Below are 25,829 nucleotides of genomic sequence, written 5' to 3'. Positions count from 1 at the left end.
GCTAATTTGCGCACAGCAAGTTCCCACAAACAGCAATGTGATGACGACCAGAATTTATTTTTTTTCCTGAAGGATAGCCAGTTGCAGGTAGCTTTTTAAAAAATAAATAAATAAATCTAGCTGTGGCGTCCCTCTGCAAGTGCTGGTACGTCTGAAGTGATGAAATTCTACCAGGGTGTATTGTCAAATTCAGCTCTTAAATTTTTTAGTTGCGCAAATGTCCAGCGAGACCAAGAACAAAATGAAACCTTTCTCTTCCCCCCTCCTCCCCTTTTGTGTTCAGGCCGCCTCCGTGTCGTGGCACTCGGATCGGATGTCCCTTTTTAATACAGTGCGATTACCCCTATAATTAACTGGGCAAGGAGAAGGTGAAAGGCTGCTGCCTTTTGTTGCAGTTGATGGGACATCTGTCAGCTACATTGTATATGAAATCCAGTCCAGTGCACTTATTAACGGAATGGCATTAGAGATTGAATATTGTGTCATTGCGGGACAATGTCTTATTGTATTGGGCTAGTCCTCTTTAGGTATAATGGCCACAGGCTTGCATCTGTTAACAATGTAGATGAAAGTACTTCTGTAGTAGTAATTGACTTGTGTTTGCTTTTATAAGAGAGAGCCCTCTGGAACAGTGAAACGTCCTTTTAAGACCCATTTGGAGTAGATTCTGGCCTCTTGCGCATCCCCAATTATTATTGCTCTGCCATTGGCGGCCGTGCCTTCAGCTGCCTGGGCCCTAAAGTCTGGAATTCCCTCCCTAAACCCCTCCACCTATCTTCCCCTCCTTCTTTAAGACGCTGCTTAAAACCTACCTCTTTCCTGTCCTAATATCTCTTCGTGGCTCGGTGTCAAATTTTGTCTGAGAATCGCTCCTGTGAAGCGACTTGAGATGTTTTACTACATTAAAGGTGCTGTATAAATAAAAGTTGTTGTTACTGCTCGCTGTAATTCAAAATTCCACATTAATTTGGTGCCCCAAATCGTGACTTTCTCCCTGTAGACTGCAAGTAGTTCTATTCCGCGGCCATTGTTTCAAATAAAGACGTTCATTCCGGATGTCCCAAAGCGCTTTACAACCAATGAAGTACTTCTGATGTGTTGTAATGTGGGAGCTAATTTGCTCACAGCAAGCTCCCACAAACAGCAATGAAATAAATGACCGGATAATCTGTTTTTTAGTGATGTTGGTTGAGGGATAAATATTGGCCCCAGGACACCGTGGAGAACTCCCCTGCTCTTCTTCGAAATAGTGCCGTGGGATCTTTTGCATCCGCCCGAGGGGGCAGACGGGGCCTTGGTTTAACGTCGCCTCTGAAAGACGGCACCTCCGACAGTGCAGCACCCCCTCAACACTGCACTGGGAGTGTCAGCCTAGATTTTTGTGCTCAAGTCTTTGGAGTGGGACTCGAACCCACAACCTTCTGGCTCTGAGGCGAGGGTGCTACCCCTTTTAGTGAGCAGGAGGGAAACACAGGAAAATATATTCAAATGCTTGCAGGATACACTTATTTTAATCTCTCTAATTTTACCCTCCCCCTCTTGCTTGAGGCCAGCTGTAGGATTTACAAGTGATATTTTCCCTGTAAGCATTTTGAATACATTTTCCTCTGTCTCCTGCTTTCTCTCTTTAGGTGTCCCCTTCCATCCTCTTTCTCTGTCCCCAAACTGTTGTGCTTTAATCAGCTCGTGACCTTTTCTGTGTACTGAACACGACTCTTATCCTCATTTGGGTTATTAAATCAGCGCTTCGGTTTTAAGTCATTTACTTGATGATTTACAGAAAGTGTAGTGGAGGCATAATTCTTTCTTAAAAGATTCATAAATTTGCAAGGCTGAAATGGGGGGGAGGTGGGTGGAGGGTGAGGGGGGGGTTGGGATCTTTGTAGTTTAAAGAAGTAGGATGGGCCGAATGGCCTTCCTCACCCTGTTGTGATCTTGAGAACTGGCGCAATGGCCGCTGCCTCCTGTGCTGGAAGCTCGACGAGATTGGGGCAGGGAGAGCTGCGGCCGGCAATTTTTTCGCTCTTTATTTTTGATTTAAATATAAGGTGGTACCACCAGACTGGAAAATGAGCTGCCCGCTTTTCAAAAAGGTCAAGAGGGCCATTCTGGCAATTAAAACCGTGCTTGTCAGACATGCGATCTATAGAAGGAAAAATAGTGGCGTTTATTAGGGTAGCAATTCGAGCGCATCCAATGAGTCGAAGGCTGTTAATCCAAGCAGCTGACTTCATGAAAGGAGGATTACGTCTCACGAAGCTATTAAATAATTGGTGAATAATGTCTGGACCTTTTTTAATGGAAGCCATTTAATAATGTGCCTCACGATAGGATCTAGATAACTGTCTGGGATAGCAACAGAGGTGACTGTAGTTAGACGGCTGTTATTGGTATCGGCCGTGGCCCGGTGGGTCGAACTCTCACCTCCGAGTCAGAAGGTTGTAGGTTCAAGTTCCACTCCAGGGACTTGAGCACATAAAGCTAGGCTGACGCTCCCAGTGCAGTGCTGAGGGAGTGCGGCACTGTCGGAGGTGCCGTCTTTCGGATGAGTCGTTAAACCGAGGCCCTGTCTGCTCTCTCAGGTGGATGTAAAAGATCCCACGGCACTATTTCGAAGAGGAGCAGGTGAGTTCTCCTTGGTATCCTGGCCAATATTTATCCCTCAACCAACATAACTGTGATGAAATATTCCATTCATCACTGCCTGTGACTGGTTGGTTTCAGGTTTCAGTTCCCTTACCTCAGTTCCGTCTCCTCACCATTGTATTGTATATTGTAATGTATTGTGTGTAGGGCTCCGCCCATACCTGGCCCCTATGTAAGCAAGCTCAGTCTGGCCTCATATCCAGTACTGCAGACCTCCAGATGGAAGATACCTCTCTCCACTGCATGTTACCTTCTAAGTTAATAAAAGCCTTGTCTTGTTTCGCTAACATCGAGTCTCGGAATTATTGAGGCACATCAATAACAAAAAAACAGATTATCTGGTCATTATCACATTGCTGTTTGTGGGAGCTTGCTGTGTGCAAATTGGCTGCCGCGTTTCCCACATTACAACAGCAACTGCCTCTGCCTCCCCCTCTCTGCCTCTGCCTCCCCCTCCCCCTCCCTCTCTCTCTGCCTCTGCCTCCCCCTCTCTCTCTGCCTCTGCCTCCCCCCTCTCTCTCTCTCTGCCTCTGCCTCCCCCTCTCTCTCTCTCTCTCTCTCTGCCTCTGCCTCCCCCCTCTCTCTCTCTCTCTCTCTGCCTCTGCCTCCCCCCTCTCTCTCTCTGCCTCTGCCTCCCCCCTCTCTCTCTCTCTCTCTGCCTCTGCCTCCCCCCTCTCTCTCTCTCTGCCTCTGCCTCCCCCCTCTCTCTCTCTCTCTCTGCCTCCCCCCTCTCTCTCTCTCTGCCTCTGCCTCCCCCCTCTCTCTCTCTGCCTCCCCCCTCTCTCTCTCTCTCTCTCTGCCTCTGCCTCCCCTCCCCCTCCCTCTCTCTCTCTCTCTCTCTCTCTCTCTCTCTCTCTCTCTCTCTGCCTCTGCCTCCCCCCTCTCTCTCTCTCTCTCTGCCTCTGCCTCCCCTCTCTCTCTCTCTCTCTCTCTCTCTCTCTGCCTCTGCCTCCCCCCTCTCTCTCTCTCTCTCTCTCTCTCTCTCTCTCTCTGCCTCTGCCTCCCCCCTCTCTCTCTCTCTCTCTCTCTGCCTCTGCCTCCCCCTCTCTCTCTCTCTCTCTCTCTCTCTCTCTGCCTCTGCCTCCCCCCCTCTCTCTCTCTCTGCCTCTGCCTCCCCCCTCTCTCTCTCTCTCTCTCTCTGCCTCTGCCTCCCCCCTCTCTCTCTCTCTCTCTCTCTCTCTCTCTCTCTCTCTCTGCCTCTGCCTCCCCCCTCTCTCTCTCTGCCTCTGCCTCCCCCCTCTCTCTGCCTCTGCCTCCCCTCTCTCTCTCTCTGCCTCTGCCTCTGCCTCCCCCTCTCTCTCTCTCTCTCTCTCTCTCTCTCTCTGCCTCTGCCTCCCCCCTCTCTCTCTCTCTCTGCCTCTGCCTCCCCCCTCTCTCTGCCTCTGCCTCCCCCCTCTCTCTCTCTCTCTCTCTCTCTCTCTCTCTCTCTGCCTCTGCCTCCCCCCTCTCTCTCTCTCTCTCTGCCTCCCCCCTCTGCCTCCCCCCTCTGCCTCCCCCCTCTCTCTCTCTCTGCCTCTGCCTCCCCCCTCTGTCTGTCTGTCTGTGCAATGTCACAGAAGACATAGATACATAGAAGATAGGAGCAGGAGTAGGCCATTCGGCCCTTCGTGCCTGCTCCGCCATTTAATGAGATCATGGCTGATCCTTTAATTCAGTATCCCGTCCCCGCCTTCTCTCCGTAACCCTTAACCCCTTTTGCCCGTAGAAATATATCTAATTCCCTCTTAAATATATTTAATGAGCTGGCGTACACTGCCCTCTGTGGCAATGAGTTCCACAGGTTCACCACTCTCTGAGTGAAGAAATTCCCCCTCATCTCTGTCCTAAATGGTTTAGCCCTTATCCTTAAATTATGTCCTCTAGTTCTGTTCTCACCCGCCAAGGGAAACATTCCTTCTGCATCCAGTCTGTCTAGACCTGTCAGAATTTTATACACTTCTATGAGGTCCCCTCTCAATCTTCTAAACTCCAGTGTGTACATCCCTAAACTACATAGTCTCTCCTCATAGGTCATTCCCGCCATTCCTGGTATCAGCCTGGTGAATCGCCGCTGCACCCCCTCCATGGCAAGAACATCCTTCCTCAGATGAGGCGACCAAAACTGTACACAGTACTCGAGGTGTGGTCTCACCAGTGCCCTGTACAGCTGCAGCAAGGTATCCCTGTTCCTGTATTCTAACCCTTTTGCTATGAAGGCCAGCATACCGTTTGCCTTCTTGACCGCCTGTTGCACCTGCATGCTCGCCTTCAGTGACTGGTGTACAAGAACACCCAGGTCTCTCTGTACTTCCCCCTCTCCCAATCTATTGCCATTTAAATAATAATTTGCCCTCCCGTTCCTGCACCCAAGGTGGATAACTTCGCACTTGTCCACATTATAGTGCATCTGCCATTTATCCGCCCAATCGCCCAGTCTGTCCAAATCGCTCTGGAGCTTCCTGGTCTCTTCCTCTGAGCCCACCCCACCTCCTAGTTTAGTGTCGTCTGCAAATTTGGAAATGCTGCATCCGACTCCCTGATCCAGGTCATTAATGTAAATTGTGAACAGCTGGGGGCCCAGGACAGATCCCTGTGGTACCCCACTTGTTACTGCCTGCCATTCAGAAAATGAGCCGTTTATTCCAACTCTCTGTTTTCTATCTGACAGCCAGTTCCCTATCCACGCCAAAACTTTCCCCTTTATCCCATGAGCCTCAATTTTCCATGCTAATCTTTTATGTGGGACCTTATCGAAGGCCTTTTGGAAGTCCAGGTACACCACATCTACTGGCTCTCCCCCATCTATTCTACCAGTTACTCCCTCAAAAAATTCCAATAGATTAGTCAAGCACGATTTACCCTTTGTAAATCCATGTTGACTCTGTCCTATCCTGTCCCCATTTGCTAAGTGCTCCGCTATTTCATCCTTAATGATGGACTCCAGCATTTTGCCCACAACTGATGTAAGGCTTACAGGTCTGTAATTACCTGCTTTTTCCCTACCCCCCTTTTTGAATAGTGGGGTAACGTTAGCTACCCTCCAATCCATCGGCACTGTTCCCGAGTCTAATGAATTCTGAAAAATCATCCTTAGTGCATCCGCTATCTCTAGGGCCACCTCCTTCAGTACCCTAGGATGCATGTTATCAGGCCCTGGGGATTTGTCCACCTTCAATCCCTTTAGCTTCCTTAACACCATATCCTTAGAGATATTGATTTGCGTCAGTTCCTCCTTTGCCAATGTCCCTATTTTTCCCGATATCCCAGGGAGGTTTTTTGTGTCTTCCTTCGTAAAGACTGACCCAAAGTATGCATTTAGTTGATCTGCCATTTCCTTATTTCCCATTATATATTCCCCCGTATCTGACTGCAATGGACCAACTTTGGTTTTCACCAGTCTTTTCCTTTTGATATATTTATAAAAGCTTTTGGAGTTAGTTTTTATATTTTCCGCCAGCTTGTTTTCGTAAGCTATTTTGCCCCTCTTGATCATGCCCTTTGCCCTCCTTTGCTCTATCTTAAACTGTTCCCAATCTTCCGCTCTGGCGCTTTTTTTGGCTATTTTATACGCCCTATCTTTGGATTTTATGCTGTCTCTAATTTCCCCTGTTATCCACGGTTGAGTCACCTTTTTAGATTTCCTTTTATGCCAGATTGGTATAAACAATTTTTGCAATTTTGTCATTCTATCTTTAAATGTTTGCCATTGTTTATCTACCTCCAGTCCTCTCAGGAACGTTGTCCAATCAGACCTACTCAGTTCCCGTCTCATGGCATCATAATTCCCCTTGTTTAAATTCAGGACCTTAGTCTCTGAGTCAATTTCTTCGCTCTCCATTTCGAGTGAGAAATCGATCATGTTATGATCGCTCTGACCCAAGGGTCCCCGTACAACAAGATTACTGATTAGTCCCTTCTCATTGCACAGTACCCAGTCCAATATAGCCTGTTCCCGAGTTGGTTCCTCGACATATTGATCCAGATAACCATCCCTTAAACACTCAAGGAATTCCTCCTCCTCATTATTTTTACTGATTAGGCTAGTCCAATCTATATGTAAGTTAAAGTCACCTATGATGACAGCTGTGCTCTTATTGCACGCTTCTCTAATTTCCCTCGTGATGCCCTCCCTAACCTCTATTTTACTATTTGGAGGCCTATATACCACTCCTATTAATGTTTTTCGCCCCTCGCTATTTCTTAGCTCCACCCATATAGATTCTGTATTAACTGAGTTAATATCCTTCCTTTCAATTGCATTTATCCCCTCTTTTACTAGCAATGCTACCCCTCCTCCCTTTCTTTTTTGTCGATCCTTCCTAAATACTGAATACCCCTGTATGTTAAGCTCCCAGCCCTGCTCACCCTGCAACCATGTTTCCGTAATCCCAATTAGATCATAATTATTAACCTCTATTTCCACAGCTAATTCATCTACCTTGTTCCTGATGCTTCTCGCATTAAGGTATAAAACCCTCAGGCTTTTTTTATGCTCACATTTTTTATGAATTAGTTTGGCCCTTTGTTTTTTGTTCCTCACCCTTTTACCATTTATTTCTGTCTGCCTTTCACTTTCCTCTATTTCACTACATAGGTTTCTAGCCCCCTGCCATACTAGTTTAAATGCTCCCGAACTGCTTTATCAAAAATTACCCCGAGAACATCAGTTCCATCTCTGCACAGGTGTAGACCGTCCCTTTTGTATAGGTCACACCTACCACAAAACTGGTTCCAATGCCTCAAAAATTTAAAACCCTCCCTCTTACACCACTGCTCAAGCCACGTATTTAGCCTAACTATCCTGTTTCTCTGTACTCTTGCTATGAATGATCCTAATGAAGGTATTAAAAAGCAGGATGCCTTCAGTTTTTTTTTAAAACACAGAAAATCCTGGAAATACTCAGCACATCTGGCAACATCTGTAAAGAAAGGAAAATATTGATGTTTCTGGCAAAGGCTTGACTCTGAAGAGGTTACATAGACTTGGCTTATATTCCCTCTGGGCCCCGCACCTCAGCAAGGATATATTGGCTGTGGGGGGGAGGGCGGCACAGCACAGATTCACCAGAATGATACCCGAGGCTAAAGGTGTTAAATTATGAAATTAAAAACAGAAAATGCTGGAAACACTCCGAGTCAGGCAGTGTCTGTGGAGAGCGAAAGAGTTAACGTTTCAGGTCGATGACCCTTCGTCAGAACTGGGAAAAGTTGGAGATGGAACAGATTTTTAAGCAAGTGCGGGGGGGGGGGGAGGGGAGGAAAGAACAAAAGGGAAGGTCTGTGATAGGATGGAAGGCAGGAGAGATTAAGAGACAAAAGGGATGATGGTGCAAGGCAAGAGGAGATGGTAATGGGACAAGTTAAGAAACAAAAGATGATTCTAGATGAAGTGTAAATGGCAATAAATTGAGACCAGGCTTGTATGCCATGGAGTATAGAAGATTAAGGGGTGATCTAATTGATGCTTTTAAGATGATTAAAGGAGTTGATGGGGTAGATACAGAGAAACTATTTCCTCTGGTGGGGGGGAGTCCAGAACAAGGGGGCGTAACCTTAAAATCAGAGCCAGGCCGTTCAGGGGTGATGTCACTTCTTCACACACAGGGCAGTGGAAATCTGGAACTCTCGCCCCCAAAAAAGCTGTTGTGGCTGGGGATCAATTAATAATTTCAAAACTGAGATTAATAGATTTTTGTTCAACAAGGGTATTAAGGGTTATGGAACCAAGGTGGGTAGATGGAATTAAGATGCAGATCAGCCATGATCTGATTGAGCCTGTTCCACCATTGAAAGAGCTGAATGGCTTCCTCCTGTTCCTTTTGATCTTGTAAGAAGGAACAGAACTAGAGACGGGGTGGGGTGGGGGCGGTGAGAAAAATAACCATACGCGCAAGGGAGAATGAGCTGTTAGATGGAGAACAGGTAGCTGACAGAAGTGATAATAGTGTGAGATGAAAGGGAATTGGAGAAGCAAGAAATGTACAAGACCCAGAGAGTGTGTGAATAGTTAAAGTAGGTTAGATGGTGGGGGAGGATGCGATGGGGAGCATGAAAACCTGGCCAAAAGGGAGGCCATAACTATAAGGAAAGACTATGGCTCTTTTTCTCTAGAAAAGAGTAGGCTGAGGGGTGATCTAATAAGAGGTTTTTAAGATTATGAAAAGGCTTGATAGGGTAGACGTAGAGATGTTTCAACAACAACAACGTGTATTTATATAGCGCCTTTAATGTCGTAAAACATCCCACGGCGCTTCACAGGAGCGTTATGTGGCTTGGCGTCAAATTATTTCTTATAAGGGGAAATTAGGGCAGGTGACCAAAAGCTTGGTCAAAGGTAGGTTTTAAGGAGCGTCTTAAAGGAGGAGAGAGAGGTAGCGAGGCGGAGAGGTTTAGGCAGGGAATTCCAGAGCTTAAGGCCCAGGCAACAGAAGGCACGGCCACCAATGGTTGAGCGATTTATAATCAGGGATGCTCAAGGGCAGAATTAGAGGAGCGCAGATATTTGTTGTGGGGCTGGAGGAGATTACAGATAGGAAGGGGCGAGGCCATGGAGGGATTTGAAAACAAGGACGAGAATTTTGAAATCGAGGCGTTGCTTAACCGGGAGCCAATGTAGGTCAGTGAGCACAGGGGGTGATGGGCAAATGGGACTTGGTGCGAGTTTGGATATGGGCAGCCGAGTTTTGGATGACCTTACGTTTGCGTAGGGTGGGGGTTTACGTAGGATTTCCACTTGTGGGGAAGTCCAACATTAGGGGCCAGAAGTATAGGTTGCTCGCTAATAAATCCAATCGGGAATTCAGGAGAAACTTCTTCACCCAGAGAGTGGTGAGAATGTGGAACTCACTACCACAGGGAGTGGCTGAGACAAATAGTGTAGCTGCATTTAAGAGGAAGTTAGGTAAGCACGAGAAGGAGAAAGTAATAGAAGGGTATGCCGATAGGGTGGGATGAGGCTCGTGTGGAGCTTAGACCAGTTGGGCATGTTTCTGTGCTGCGTATATAATGGGGGTGATTTTCATTCAGAAGTCGGGAAGGAGGCGGGACTACAACTTTCGGGGTTGTAGTCCTGCCTCCATCGAGATGCGGCCAATCCACGTGACTTTAACTTGATTGACCTTGTTGAGCCCGCCCAGCGGGCTCAGCAGGCCAGTTAAGGGCCACCTGGCAACAGGTGACATCACAGACTGAAATGTCATCTGTCAAGACGTTTTGACAGATTAAATATCAGTGTTTCGCAGCTGTTTGATGCTGTCAAACGCTGACAGTCTTACTTCTAACCTGAGTCCTTCTACACAGACTCAGTTAGAAATCTCACCGGCACAGAAAGCTGCAGGCTGTCACTTTTGACAGTTCGCAGCCATTCTGCTTTCTGTGCCGGCTGAATGATGGACTCCCGAAGCCTAGAGGAAGGAAGGCTGAAAAGGTAAGGGGTAAGCCATTTAGGACAGAGATGAGGAGGAATTTCTTCACCCAGAGAGTGGTGAACCTGTGGACTTCTCTACCACAGAAGGCAGTTGAGGCCAATTCATTAAATATATTCAAGAAGGAGTTGGATATATTTCTTAAGGCTAAAGGGATCAAGGGATATGGGGAGAAAGCAGGGACAGGATACTGAATTTGGATGATCAGCCATGGTCGCATTGAATGGCGGAGCAGGCTTGAGGGGCCGAATGGCCTACTCCTGCTCCTATCTTCTATGTTTCCAGGTAATTTAAACTTTTTTACACACTTTAGACACACCAAACACACTTACCTTTGCACTCATGCACCCATCACTCACCTGAACACCGACATCTCGACCCCCTCCTAGTCCTACGGCCCGACTCTTCTAACTTGGCGTGGTTTGGAGCTGTCGGGAATCCCACACTTCAAGCTTTAAAATAGGGATTAGGCTAAAAACTGCCTGTTAACGGGCTGTTAATTGGCACTAATCCCTTCCTGCCTCGGGTAGGCGGGTCCCAGTGCGGGGCGGGTATCCACTTCCTTTGAAACTTACATGGAGGCGGGATGGTGTCGGGACCAATGAAAATCGACCCCAATCTCTCCCACCCACCCCTCCCCCCTCCTCTCCTCTTCACCCCCCCCCCCTCAGTGTAAAGGTAAATGGCACCCATCCATTAGTGAGTCACTAGGCAGTGATGATAGAATCCACTTGTGAATAGGTGACTCACTTAGAAATGGCTCCCTTTAAAAACCTGAAAATACACAATAGGTCAGTTCTCCGTTGAAGAGAAAGAGGGGTGGGGAGGATGCTGGTGTGGGGCATAAATGCCAGTATGGCCCAGTTGTGCTGAATGGCCTGTTTCTGTGCGATACATTCTAAGTGTCTACAGTAAATTTGAGGTTAACGAGTTCTACGTTTTAACAGGGCTTTGTTACCAGTATTTTCTAGAGAATTACTCTGGCCTCTGATGGTGATCGAAATGGACTAGTTTAAACAATTTTTTTTAAACTGTCTGCTGAAAGTGTCTGCCCCAGTAAATCAGCCTGGATTGCCATTTACACAGTCCTGCTCAAGTGCCACCACTATGGATTATAAGAGTCTTAATTAAATAGGATTGAAAGACAGTGAATAAAAACTGTCTGGCCATTGGGAGCCCAATGGCTGCTCCGTCAAAATTCCTCTCCTGAATACAGTCTCTGTTCGGGGATCCTCTGTTCCAGCTGACGTAGAGAAAGTTATTGGCTTCAGTGAATCTCCAATTTTCTTTTTAGGAAGGGACTCTATGCGTGCGTTCACACTACAACTGTAGCATCGGTGCAAAGTAGTTTTACTTAAAAAGAATGAAGTAGTATTTCTGTTGCACCTTTCACGGCCTCAGGATGTCCCAAAGCGCTTTACAGCCGATGAAGTACTTTTCGAAGTGGAGTCACTGATGTAATGTAGGAAACGCGGCCGACAATTTGCACACAGCAAACTCCCACAAACAGCAATGTGATAATGACCGGATAATCTGTTTTTAATGTGGGTTGAGGGATAAATATTGGCCAAGACACCGGTGGGGGGTGGGGGATCTCCCCTGCTCCTCTTCGAAATAGTGGCCGTGGGATCTTTTACATCCACCTGAGAGGGCAGACGGGGCCTCAGTTTAACGTTTCATCTGAAAGACGGCACCTCCGACAGTGCGGCACTTCTTCAGCACTGCACTGGGAGTGTCAGCCTAGATTTTGTGCTCGAGGCTCGAGTCTCGAGTGGGACTTGAACCCACGATCTTAGTGTTGGCCTAGATTATGTGCTTTTTGTGTCCACTCTTCCTCCTCTTAGGCAGTCCCTCAGAACTGAGGATGACTTGCTTCCACATTAAAAATGAGCTCTCAGGTGACTGATTAATCCAATGCGGGACCTACAGTCTCTGTCACAGGAGGGGCAGACGGTGGTTGAAGGGGCGAGTGGGTGGGGTGCTTGGGTTGACGTGCGCTCCTTGCGCTGTTTGCGCTTGGCTTCCGCTTGCTCCCGGCGAAGAGACTCGAGGTGTTCGCCTTCCCGGATGCTCCTCCTCCACTTCGTGCGGTCTTGGGTATTTACACTGGATTGATGCCATCTATGAGAAGCATAAAATTACTGTCCGATTAAATGTTTGAAGACTTGATGATCCACTATAGCAGACAAAATAATTGTGTACGCCTGTGCATGCATGCAAAACCATTTGTTGATCCCTTATTTAGGACTGTGCCGTACTTACCTTTCCCTTTTTTTCTCTTTTTCCCGCCTCGCCGCAGGTTCACGTATGGTGGATGGATTGTGTTGGGCTTTAAGCTGGAACGATGGTGATTCTGCAACAGGTGAGGTTATCTGCAGCAAAGTTCACCGGGTGAAGCACTTCTTCACCCAGAGGGCTGAAAGGTGGTTCATGTTATAAAAATTGACCCATTGTGGGTGTGCGATGTGGGAATACTTTACAATGGAACTTTTTCTATCTTCCTTCCAGAATAACAACCACCAAGGTCAGAATTTTCAGGGGGGGGGGTCAGCGGGTGGGATCGGTGGCAGGTTGGGTGAGAAAGTGTTTCTTTTTGTTCCACAGCGGGTCAGGACCCCGCTGTGAACCTGCAGCCACGCGCCTTTCCCAGTGTCTGGTCTGTCGGCGCTGAGCAGAGCCGACCGGCAGAGGCGGGGGGAACTAATTAAAATGATTAGCATTTCGTTGCCAAATGCTTATCAGCCTTTTTTCACCTACCTTTTTGTCTTTAACTTCATGGTCACTGGATCCCTGCTGTGCGCAGACCATGGCTGTCAAGCTGAGGCGTGAGTTCAGTGGCCATTGTTCCAGCTGATTACTTGACAGATTCAAATGTACAGTAAAAGCTCCCACCTGACATATTAACTGTCCTCGGGCAGAAGCTGTTTCTCACTCCATTTCCAGCACACATTCTGCAGGCTTTCCACTCTCAGCTCATTGGAAAAACTCTCACTGTTGACAGAATGCTTCTGTCATCTCTACTTCACCTGCCATCTATTCCATCAGCATGGGTGTCCTTTATACTCCCTCACATTGGCCCTCAGAATCCCACCACGATCATCATCAGGCACACCAGCAACACCAACCTTCTCCACAATCACCTGATGCTACACAGGACAGAGGGCATCAGCACTCAAGCACATTGCTGCCTGGGAGGCCAGGGATGGCCTCACCATGGCCAGATTTACTTCACTTGGCGCTGTATACCCTGGCTGCCACATGATGCGCCACGTTGGCACCACACCAGCTCCATAAAGCATCCCTACAATGTCCAAGCCATTCCTTTCACACTCCTGACCATTGCGGGGGGTACCGTTATGTCTCACCATTCACTGCAACTCACTAAGCCACTTCCAAAGGTGCATGCAAATCTGTCCAAGAACAGTGTGTTGAAAATAAAGGTTTCAATGTTTGACAGCACATTAACAGAAACTTCACATGAACATTGTATAAAACACCCAGGTGCCTACCCTTGTGTGTTGTTAGTTGGTATGATTGCACTAGGATGAGGGTGAGTGTGAGGGGTGGCTAGTGAGTTGGGGAAGTGATAATATAGATAGAGCGGGATGGGTGGAGGTGCAAGGTAAGTTGGTGTGAGTAAGGATGTGCAGGAGTAGGGTAAGGAAGGCAGAGTGATGGGGATGTGATGAGTGGCACAGCAGGATGAGGTTGAGTGTGGCTTTGTACTAACGTTTTGTGATCTACTGAGATCATTGAAAGGTTTGCGTCACTGCAGCCTGGCCCTCCTCACGACATCCCTGCTGGTGCCCCCCTCTGCAATGTGTAACCAGGCTGTGTTGATCTCCTGGGGAGGTCTCTTCTGCCCATGGGAAGGGAAGAGAACCTCCATGCCTGTTGTGACTCCCTCCATAGGCATATGGAGGGAGTGATGGGAGAGCCTGGGTGCAGCTCTGTGCTGTGTTTCAGTGTTTGCAGCACCTCCATGCTGTAGAACACTGACAGCACAACTGTTAAAGTTGGCCATGGCCCCTTTAAGGAAACCAGCTGATGACGCATCATGAAATGATGTCACCAGATCCGCTTCCTCTAATTGGGCCGGGTAACGCGCTGGGCAGGCTTAACAAGCCCCAGTAATGGAAAGTAATTTTGCACAGCGGGATGGAGCCAGCAGCGGGGTCGGGACCCGCCACCAACGTCGCCTGCTGAGGTCAGTAAAATCGTGGCCCACGTGTCAGCTGTGGCTCAGTGGGCAGCACACGCCTCCAGAAGGTTGTGGGTTCCAGTCCCACTGCAGGGACTTGAGCACATAAAGCTAGGCTGACACTCCAGTGCAGTGCTGAGGGAGTGCTGCACTGTCGGAGGTGCCGTCTTTCAGATGAGATGTTAAACCAAGACACCGTCTGCTCTCTCAGGTGGACGTAAAAGATCCCGCGGCACTATTTTGGAGAGCAGGGGAGTTCAATATTTATCCCTCAGTCAACATCAGTAAAAACAGATTATCTGGTCTTTGCTGTTTGTGGGAGCTTGCTGTGCACAGATTGGCTGCCGAGTTTCCCACATTACAACAGTGACTACACTTCAGCGCTTTGGGGCATTCTGAGGTCGTGAAAGGCGCTATATAAATGCAAGTCTGTCTTTCATACTTCAGGATCCTGAGTTGGAAGGAAAATATTTTTTTATCAATGCGGATGAATCATCTTGTGCTATTTACAGTTATAATGTGTAGGATCCTGTCTCAATGCTGCGTTACTTTGCGAGACGATGTGCCAGTATTGAGCCGTTAATGTGAGATATGGCCTGGGGATTAAAATCATCGATTTGCGGTGAAGAAATCGATCCTACTCGTGAAAGCTAGGCGCTGAACTCTTTCTTTCAGTTTGTTGGGAAGTATTATATGCCACCTGGGGAACATCTCAAGATGATTCATTCACACACAAGCTGCTTGTAGTGATGGGATTTTTGATTGTTCATGCACTTGCACTGTCTGCTGATTTGTTTTAAATGTAAATGTTCTCCGATTTATACTCTTCTCTTTGCCCCCCCCCCCCCCCCCACTTGTTTAATGCCCAACATATTGGCGATGCTGCTTTTAAGAATTTCTGCCACTATTTCTGCTGGAGCAGGGATGGCTCGTAGGTTTTTTTAAATGATGAAGGCTCTTGCCAGTGAATCGGGAAAGACTGTTGTCTCCAGTTAGGAAGTCTGTATCGAGGTATCGTCAATTTAAAATGCCATTAGAGTAAAGAGAGAGATCTCCTCTCTATCAATATCTTCGTCAGTGAGCTGGAGCTCGGAGTCACGAGCACACTGGCTAACTTTGCAGATGAACTTCTTAGGCAGTCCCTCGGAACCGAGGATGACTTGCTTCCACATTAAAAATGAGTTCTCAGGTGGCTGATTAATCCAATGTGGGACCTACAGTCTCTGTCACAGGTGGGGCAGACGGTGGTTGAAGGGGCGGGTGGGCGGGGTGCTTGGGTTGACATGCGCTGTCTGTGCTTGGCTTCCGCTTGCTCCCGGCGAAGAGACTCGAGGTGTTCGGCGCCTTCCCGGATGCTTCTCCTCCACTTTGTGCGGTCTTGGGCCAGGGATTCCCAGGTGTCGATGGGGATGTTACACTTTTTCAAGGAGGCTTTGAGGGTGTCCTTGAAGCGTTTCCTCTGCCCACCTGGGGCTCTCTTGTGCCGGAGCTCCGAGTAGAGCGCTTGTTTTGGGAGTCTCGTATCAGGCATGTGGACAATGTGACCCATCCATCGAAGCTGATCGAGTGTGGTCAAAGCTTCGATGCTGGGGATGTTGGCCTGAGCAAGCACACCGACATTGGTGCACCTATCCTGCCAATGGATTTGCAGGATCTTGCGGAGGCAGCGTTGGTGGTACCTCCAGTACTTTGAGGTGCCTGCTGTACATGACCCATGTCTCTGAGGGATACAGCAGGGCTGGTATCACTGCTGCTCTGTAGACCATGAGCTTAGTGCCGGGTTTGAGGTCCTGGTCTTCAAACACGCTCTTCCTCAAGCGACCGAAGGCTGCACTGGCACACTGAAGGCGGTGTTGGACTTCATCGTCGACTTCTGCCCTTGTTGACAGTAGGCTCCCGAGGTATGGAAAGTGGTCCAAGGCCTTGTCGTGGATTTTGATAATTGGGGGGCAGTACTGTGTGGTGGGGGCAGGTTGGTAGAGGTCCTTTGTCTTACGGATGCTCGTACGTTTCGGTGAAGGTGTTGACGATACAAAACTAATGAAAGTGATAGATGCCAAATCTGAGCAGGATAAAGTACAGGAGGATATGAATCTCCTCTGGAATTGGGCAGGCAGGCGGCAGATGAAATTCAGTGTAGAGAAATGTAAAGTGCTTCAAAAGGGGACAAAACAAAAAGAAGAGTTGCACGGTGAACATGAAGAGCAGGGAATAGAATCATAGAAGTTTACAGCACAGAAGGAGGCCATTCGGCCCATCGTTTCTGTGCCAGCTGAAAGTTATCTCAGCCTAATCCCACTTTCCAGCTTTTATAGGTTCTGGCACTTCAGGTGCATATCCAAGTACTTTTTAAATGTGATGAGGGTTTCTGCCTCTCCCACCCTTTCAGGCAGTGAGTTCCAGACCCCCACCACCCTCTGGGTGAAGAAAGTTCTCCTCCACTCCCCTCTAATCCTCCAACCAATTACTTTCAATCTCTGCCCCCTGGTTATTGACCCTTCTGCTAAGGGAAATAGGTCCTTCCTATCCACTCTATCTCGGCCCCTTCATAATTTCATACTCCTCAATTAGGTCTCCCCTCAGCCTCCTCTGTTCCAAAGAAAACAACCCCAGACTATCCAATCTTTCCTCATAGCTAAATTCTCCAGCCCGGGCAACATCCTGGTAAATCTCCTCTGTACCCTCTCTAGTGCAATCACATCTTTCCTGTAATGCGGTGACCAGGACTGTACCCACTGCTCTAGCTGCGGCCTAACCAGTGTTTTATACAGTTCAAGCACAACCTCCCTGCTCTTATATTCTACGCCTCTGATCTGATCTCCACAAATTGACCCCTCTCTTATTTCCTGTTGATGTTTCTATAAATGATGCACTCTCTCAGACGTTGCACCAAGGCCGAGAGAGCTGGCTGGCCCATTTACAAGGTTAACACCACTGCTGCTCTTGGCTGATTCTTCCTCCTGGAGGTGGACAGCCCCGGTGGAGTTTTTTAAAAATTTGTTCATGGGATGTGGGCGTCGCTGGCAAGGCCAGCATTTATTGCCCATCCCTAGGGGGGATTTTTTTTAACCCTTCTCGCCACAGTGTGGTTGAGACTGGGGACTTGACTGGAATAATGCTGGAGAAAGTGGAACAACAGTGTGGGGGCAGCACGGTGGCATAGTGGTTAGCACTGTTGCCTCACAGCGCGAGGAACCCGGGTTCGAATCCGGCCTCGGGCGACTGTCTGTGTGGAGTTTGCACATTCTCCCCGTGTTTGCGTGGGTTTTCTCCGGGTGCTCCGGTTTCCTCCCACAGTCCAAAGATGTGCAGGTTAGGTTGATTGGCTATGATAAATTGACCCTTAGTGTTAGGGGGATTAAAATGTGTGGGGTTACGGGGATCGGGTGGGATATGTGTCGGTGCAGGCTCGATGGGCCGAAATGGCCTCTATCTGCACTGTGGGGTTTCTGTGATTCTGTGAACAACTGTCCTGCCACTAGAGGGAGCAAGGTGTGTGACACCTGCTCCAGATTCGTGCCGGAGGTTCCGAATCTCACCCAAAGTTCCTTCTCCGACTCCATGTAATTAACTGTTTGCTGCTAAACTTGCTAGTGAGACCTGTCTGGGTCAGCAACAAAGGACTGCAATCCTGTGTGTGTGTGTGGTGTCTCTGTGTCTCTGTCTCTGTCTCTAGGACAGCCATTGTGGAACTCTGACTCCAGACATGTCCATTTGTAGAACATTGAAATACAGGTCCACAAATGGCCATAGAGCTGAATGCACTGTGGAAGAGTGACAGGAGATGGATATGCTTTAAATACCTGGAGAAACTTAAGACTTTTCAGCCAAGAAAAGTCGTGGCTCAGTGGGTAGCACTCTCTCCTCTGAGTCTCGAGGTTGCAGGTTCAAGTCCCACTCCAGAGACTTCAGCACAAAACTCTAGGCTGACACTCCAGTGCAGTGCTGAGGGAGTGCCGCACTGTCGGAGGTGCCGTCTTTTGGGTGAGATGTTAAACCGAGGCCCCGTCTGCCCCCTCGGGTGGACGTAAAAGATCCCACGGCACTATTTCGAATAAGAGCAGGGGGAGTTATCCCTGGTGTCCTGGCCAATATTTATCCCTCAATCAACATCACAAAAACAGATTCTGGTCATTATCACATTGCTGTTTGTGGGAGCTTGCTGTGTGCAAATTGGCTGCCACGTTTCTCATATTACAATAGTGACTACACTTCAAAAAGTACTTCATTGCCTGTAAAGCACTTTGGGACGTCCTGAGATTGTGAAAGGTGCTATAGAAATGCAAGGTTTTTTTTTACATCTATTTCAGATCTTAATAGCTGAAAACCTGACGACGTATAAATCTGAACCCTGTGGCTGAATCTTGTTGCATTTTTAAGTATCTTTTAAAAGCACTAAATTGCAGCTGCAAATTAGTAGTGATAAATGTCACTTTAATTTTGTTGTACTTAATGTGCTCGGATTGCAAATGTCAACCTCCACAAGCTAATGAGTAACGTGTTGGGCTAATATTTGGAAGAGATAGTAGCAGGAAGTGAGCCCGGCCTGAGATTCCCTTTCTGGACATGGGACGCCTGTCTTAAAGGGACACTTTGCAATAAATTGTTCAAGTTCAACACGATGGCTTCGATATTCAGCTTTGCCTCTGTATGTAGAAACCTTCCTTAAAAAAAAAGCTGGTGATTTGTCACTTTCAAAATGAGGAAAGCTCCATTCACCTTGAAAATAAACTACTGTAAACGCATACGTACATTAGTTATGGCCGTGCAATTTCCCTTCCAATATCATAGCTTATTAGGTTGTGAAGTGTTGTCAGATTCACAGAAGGAGGCCATTTGGCCCATCGAGTCCGTGCCGGCTCTCTGTAGAGCAATCCAGTCAGTCCCATTCCCTCGCTCTATCCCCGTAACCCTGCAAGTTTATTTCCCTCAAGTGCCTATCCAGTCTCCCCTTGAAAACATTGAGTGTCTCCGCTTCCACCACTTCCATCGGCAGCGAGTTCCAGGTCCTCACCACTCGCTGCGTAAAAAACTTTTCCCTCACATCCCCCCCTGTATCTCTTGCCTAAAACCTTAAATCTGTGTCCCCTAGTCCTTGTACCATCAACTAGCGGGAACAGCCTTTTCCCGTCTAGCCTATCCAAACCCGTCATAATCTTGTACACCTCCATCAAATCACCCCTCAACCTCCCGTGCTCTAATGAAAACAAATCCAGCTTCTCCAACCTGTCCTTGTAGCTAAGATCCCCAATCCCCGGAACCATTCTGGTAAATCTCCTCTGCACCCTCTCAAGGGCCTTCACATCCTTCCTAAAGTGAGGGGACCAGAACTGGACGCAATACTCCAGCTGTGGCCTAACCAGCGCTTTATAAAGGTTCAGCATAACTTCTCTACTTTTCTACTCAATAGATACATAGATACATAGATACATAGAAGATAGGAGCAGGAGTAGGCCATTCGGCCCTTCGTGCCTGCTCCGCCATTCGATGAGATCATGGCTGATCTTTTAATTCAGTATCCCGTCCCCGCCTTCTCTCCGTAACCCTTAACCCCTTTTGCCCGTAGAAATATATCTAATTCCCTCTTAAATATATTTAATGAGCTGGCGTACACTGCCCTCTGTGGCAATGAGTTCCACAGGTTCACCACTCTCTGAGTGAAGAAATTCCCCCTCATCTCTGTCCTAAATGGTTTAGCCCTTATCCTTAAATTATGTCCTCTAGTTCTGTTCTCACCCGCCAAGGGAAACATTCCTTCTGCATCCAGTCTGTCTAGACCTGTCAGAATTTTATACACTTCTATGAGGTCCCCTCTCAATCTTCTAAACTCCAGTGTGTACATCCCTAAACTACATAGTCTCTCCTCATAGGTCATTCCCGCCATTCCTGGTATCAGCCTGGTGAATCGCCGCTGCACCCCCTCCATGGCAAGAACATCCTTCCTCAGATGAGGCGACCAAAACTGTACACAGTACTCGAGGTGTGGTCTCACCAGTGCCCTGTACAGCTGCAGCAAGGTATCCCTGTTCCTGTATTCTAACCCTTTTGCTATGAAGGCCAGCATACCGTTTGCCTTCTTGACCGCCTGTTGCACCTGCATGCTCGCCTTCAGTGACTGGTGTACAAGAACACCCAGGTCTCTCTGTACTTCCCCCTCTCCCAATCTATTGCCATTTAAATAATAATTTGCCCTCCCGTTCCTGCACCCAAGGTGGATAACTTCGCACTTGTCCACATTATAGTGCATCTGCCATTTATCCGCCCAATCGCCCAGTCTGTCCAAATCGCTCTGGAGCTTCCTGGTCTCTTCCTCTGAGCCCACCCCCCCTCCTAGTTTAGTGTCGTCTGCAAATTTGGAAATGCTGCATCCGACTCCCTGATCCAGGTCATTAATGTAAATTGTGAACAGCTGGGGGCCCAGGACAGATCCCTGTGGTACCCCACTTGTTACTGCCTGCCATTCAGAAAATGAGCCGTTTATTCCAACTCTCTGTTTTCTATCTGACAGCCAGTTCCCTATCCACGCCAAAACTTTCCCCTTTATCCCATGAGCCTCAATTTTCCATGCTAATCTTTTATGTGGGACCTTATCGAAGGCCTTTTGGAAGTCCAGGTACACCACATCTACTGGCTCTCCCCCATCTATTCTACCAGTTACTCCCTCAAAAAATTCCAATAGATTAGTCAAGCACGATTTACCCTTTGTAAATCCATGTTGACTCTGTCCTATCCTGTCCCCATTTGCTAAGTGCTCCGCTATTTCATCCTTAATGATGGACTCCAGCATTTTGCCCACAACTGATGTAAGGCTTACAGGTCTGTAATTACCTGCTTTTTCCCTACCCCCCTTTTTGAATAGTGGGGTAACGTTAGCTACCCTCCAATCCATCGGCACTGTTCCCGAGTCTAATGAATTCTGAAAAATCATCCTTAGTGCATCCGCTATCTCTAGGGCCACCTCCTTCAGTACCCTAGGATGCATGTTATCAGGCCCTGGGGATTTGTCCACCTTCAATCCCTTTAGCTTCCTTAACACCATATCCTTAGAGATATTGATTTGCGTCAGTTCCTCCTTTGCCAATGTCCCTATTTTTCCCGATATCCCAGGGAGGTTTTTTGTGTCTTCCTTCGTAAAGACTGACCCAAAGTATGCATTTAGTTGATCTGCCATTTCCTTATTTCCCATTATATATTCCCCCGTATCTGACTGCAATGGACCAACTTTGGTTTTCACCAGTCTTTTCCTTTTGATATACTTATAAAAGCTTTTGGAGTTAGTTTTTATATTTTCCGCCAGCTTGTTTTCGTAAGCTATTTTGCCCCTCTTGATTATGCCCTTTGCCCTCCTTTGCTCTATCTTAAACTGTTCCCAATCTTCCGCTCTGGCGCTTTTTTTGGCTATTTTATACGCCCTATCTTTGGATTTTATGCTGTCTCTAATTTCCCCTGTTATCCACGGTTGAGTCACCTTTTTAGATTTCCTTTTATGCCAGATTGGTATAAACAATTTTTGCAATTTTGTCATTCTATCTTTAAATGTTTGCCATTGTTTATCTACCTCCAGTCCTCCCAGGAACGTTGTCCAATCAGACCTACTCAGTTCCCGTCTCATGGCATCATAATTCCCCTTGTTTAAATTCAGGACCTTAGTCTCTGAGTCAATTTCTTCGCTCTCCATTTCGAGTGAGAAATCGATCATGTTATGATCGCTCTGACCCAAGGGTCCCCGTACAACAATATTACTGATTAGTCCCTTCTCATTGCACAGTACCCAGTCCAATATAGCCTGTTCCCGAGTTGGTTCCTCGACATATTGATCCAGATAACCATCCCTCAAACACTCAAGGAATTCCTCCTCCTCATTATTTTTACTGATTAGGCTAGTCCAATCTATATGTAAGTTAAAGTCACCTATGATGACAGCTGTGCTCTTATTGCACGCTTCTCTAATTTCCCTCGTGATGCCCTCCCTAACCTCTATTTTACTATTTGGAGGCCTATATACCACTCCTATTAATGTTTTTCGCCCCTCGCTATTTCTTAGCTCCACCCATATAGATTCTGTATTAACTGAGTTAATATCCTTCCTTTCAATTGCATTTATCCCCTCTTTTACTAGCAATGCTACCCCTCCTCCCTTTCTTTTTTGTCGATCCTTCCTAAATACTGAATACCCCTGTATGTTAAGCTCCCAGCCCTGCTCACCCTGCAACCATGTTTCCGTAATCCCAATTAGGTCATAATTATTAACCTCTATTTCCACAGCTAATTCATCTACCTTGTTCCTGATGCTTCTCGCATTAAGGTATAAAACCCTCAGGCTTTTTTTATGCTCACATTTTTTATGAATTAGTTTGGCCCTTTGTTTTTTGTTCCTCACCCTTTTATCATTTATTTCTGTCTGCCTTTCACTTTCCTCTATTTCACTACATAGGTTTCTAGCCCCCTGCCATACTAGTTTAAATGCTCCCGAACTGCTTTATCAAAAATTACCCCGAGAACATCAGTTCCATCTCTGCACAGGTGTAGACCGTCCCTTTTGTATAGGTCACACCTACCACAAAACTGGTTCCAATGCCTCAAAAATTTAAAACCCTCCCTCTTACACCACTGCTCAAGCCACGTATTTAGCCTAACTATCCTGTTCTCTGTACTCTTACTAGCACGTGGCACTGGTAGTAATCCAGAGATTACTACCTTCGAGGTCCTACTTTTTAGCTTGGCTCCTAACTCCCGAAATTCTACTTGTAGGACCTCTTCCCTTTTTTTTAGCTACGTCGTTGGTACCAACATGTATCACGACAACTGGCTGTTCCCCCTCTCCCTCCAGAATGTTCTGCACCCGCGCCGAGAAGTTCAAGATCCCATATGCTTTGCTAACCACTCTCTCAATATGTCCTGCCACCTTCAGGGACCTATGCACATTACCTCCCAGGTCCCTCTGTCCCTGCACACTTTTTTTAAAACTGTGCCATTAAGTGTATAATGGCACAGTTTAATATTAATGTCGTAACATGAAGTCCAACTGTTGTGCTGCCTCAGTAAATAACACTAGTCCACTTCCTTAAAAGCCATGAGTTTAGATTTCAATTTGCAAGAAAATGGTCTCTAGTAGATTGTGCTTGGAGTCGGACGACCTTGCTGGTGGGAACAGGAGTAGGCCATTCAGCCCCCTCGTGCCTGCTCCGCCATTCGATGAGATCATGGCTGATCTGTTCCTCCACTCCACTTGGCCGCCTTGGCACAGTGTCCCCCTGGTACCCTTACCTAACGAGCATCTGTTGATCTCTATCTTGAAAACTCCAGTTGACCCAGCAGCCGCAGCCTTTTCCGGGAGAGGATTCCAGATTTCCACTAACCTTTGCATGGAAAAAGTGCTTCCTGATTTAACTCCTAAATGGCCCAGCTCTAGTTTTAAGATCGCGCCCACTTTGTTCTCGAATTGCTCACGCTAGAGGTAATCGTAGGGACCTTAACTGAAAGGTGGGAATGGCTGGTGCATCAAGAGTCCAGCCCAAAACAGTGGCGTGCCAGGCCAAGGAAGCCATGCTCAAACTGTTATGCTCTGATCAGACCGCACCTTGGGTACTGTGTTCACTTCTGCTCACAGATACAAGGGGGAGCATTCAAGCCCCAGAGGTGGTACAGAGAAGAGCCTCATAGAATCATTGAAATTTACGGCACAGGAGGCGGCCATTAGGCCAATTGTGTCTGTGCCGGTCGAAAAAGAGCCATCCGGCCTAATCCCACTTTCCAGCTCTTGGTCCGTAGCCCTGTAGGTTACGGCACTTCAAGTGCATATCCAAGTACTTTTTAAATGTGATGAGGGTTTTTGCCTCTACCACCCTTTCAGGCAGTGAGTTCCAGACCCCCACCACCCTCTGGGTGAAAAAAGTTCTCCTCAACTCCCCTCTAATCCATCTACCAATGATTTTAAATCTGTGGCCCCTGGTTATTGACTCTTCTGCTAAGGGAATAAATCCTTCCTATCCACTCTCTCTGGGCCCCTCAATATTATTATACTTCTTCATAGGCAGTCCCTCGTAACCGAGGATGATTTGCTTCCACATTAAAAATGAGTTCGCAGGTGACTGGTGAGTCCAATGCGGGACCTACAGTCTCTGTCACAGGTGGGGCAGACGGTGGTTGAAGGGGCGGGTGGGTGGGGTGCTTGGGTTGACGTGCGCCTCAATCAAGTCTCCCCTCCGCCACCTCTGTTCCAAAGAAAACAACCCCAGCCAATCCAATCTTTCCTCATCGCTATAATTCTCCAGTCCTGGCAACGTCCTGGTAAATCTCCTCTGCACCCTCTCTAGTGCAATCGTGTCCTTCCTGTGACGTGGTGACTAGAACTGCACACAGTATTCCAGCTGTGGCCTAACTAGTGTTTCATACAGTTCAAACCTCGTGACTGATCCCTAAACCAGCTGCATCTGATGGCTTGAAAGGTGAATATACCAAGCAGTGTGATACTGGGCTGTATAGTCCAGGTCCGAGGTTCAATCTCCAGTCAGTGCCACACTTGGATGCTACAATAGACCTCTGGGCTGGGAAGGTTTGTGGTTCTGACCGGAAAGTGCGAATGTGTAAACGTTGAGTGAGGACAGAATTGGACTTGACTATGATGGCCTCTGGTCGAATAGCCTGCCTGGACTCACCTTTTGTAGGTTTGAACTTGAGGTCGTCCAAAACTCGGCTGCCTGTGTCCTAACTCGCACCAAGTCCCTTTCGCCCATCTCCCCTGTGCTTGCTGACCTACATTAGCTCCCGATTAAGCAACTCTTTATTATTTATAAAAAAAATTAAAAAAAATTCTCATCCTTGTTTTCAAATCCCTCCGTGGCCTCGCCCCCTCCCTATCTCTGTAACCTCCTCCAGCCCCACAACCCCCCGAGATATCTGCGCTCCCCTAATTCTGGCCTCTTGAGCATCCCCGATTTTAATCGCTCCACCATTGGTGGCCTTCCCTTCTGTTGTCTAGGCCCTAAACTCTGGAATTCACTCCCTAAACCTCTCCGCCTCCTTCTTTCCTCCTTTAAAACGCTCCTTGAAACCGACCTCTTTGACCAAGCTCCTGCCCTAATAATTCCTTATGTGGCTCGGTGTCAAATTTTGTTTGAGAATCGCTCCTGTGAAGTGCCTTGGGGCGTTTTACTACATTAAAGGTGCTGTATAAATGCAAGTTGATGCTGTCGAAGAATGGCTGCTGGTACTGAGGGCAACTGGTGCTCCAACAAGCCTCCAGGTCCAGAGGGGAAACTCCCCACCCAAGAAAGTCAAATTTGGGAATGAGTTCCGACAGCACGCAGATCTCTCAAATGCATCGTTTATAAAAAAAAAAAAAAAAAATAGTTAATCTAGATGAAAGTTAAACATTCGGACCTTGAGTGGCTGCTCTGTGGGTTTCCCCCTCCCCCACTCCACACCATGGAACAAACCACATGGGGAATACGAGGAACAAACCTAGATAACGACACCTTGCATTTATACCAGTGCCTTTAACGTAGTAAAGCGTCCCAGGGCGCTTCACGGGAGTATTTTAAGACACAAAATTTGACACCGAGCCACATAAGGATAAA

At 47.5% G+C, this 25,829-nt stretch overlaps 1 protein-coding gene across 3 annotated transcripts in view; it reads left to right on the top strand.

Moving 5' to 3' along the window:
* myo7aa (myosin VIIAa) overlaps positions 1-25,829 on the top strand; it is a 226,564-nt gene that overhangs the window by 17,969 nt on the left and 182,766 nt on the right. For all 3 annotated transcript variants that reach the window (XM_085999675.1, XM_085999676.1, XM_085999674.1), the window contains exon 2: positions 12,349-12,411. In XM_085999675.1, the coding sequence (XP_085855801.1) occupies positions 12,394-12,411 (18 nt within the window). In that variant the 5' untranslated portion in view covers positions 12,349-12,393. The remainder of the gene's footprint in view (positions 1-12,348; positions 12,412-25,829) is intronic.

This window comes from Somniosus microcephalus, chromosome 10 (assembly GCF_052327205.1).
Source record: "Somniosus microcephalus isolate GS21.2 chromosome 10, FLI_Smic_1.0, whole genome shotgun sequence".
Taxonomy (NCBI): Eukaryota; Metazoa; Chordata; class Chondrichthyes; order Squaliformes; family Somniosidae; genus Somniosus; species Somniosus microcephalus.
This window is presented reverse-complemented; position numbering and strand designations above follow the sequence as displayed.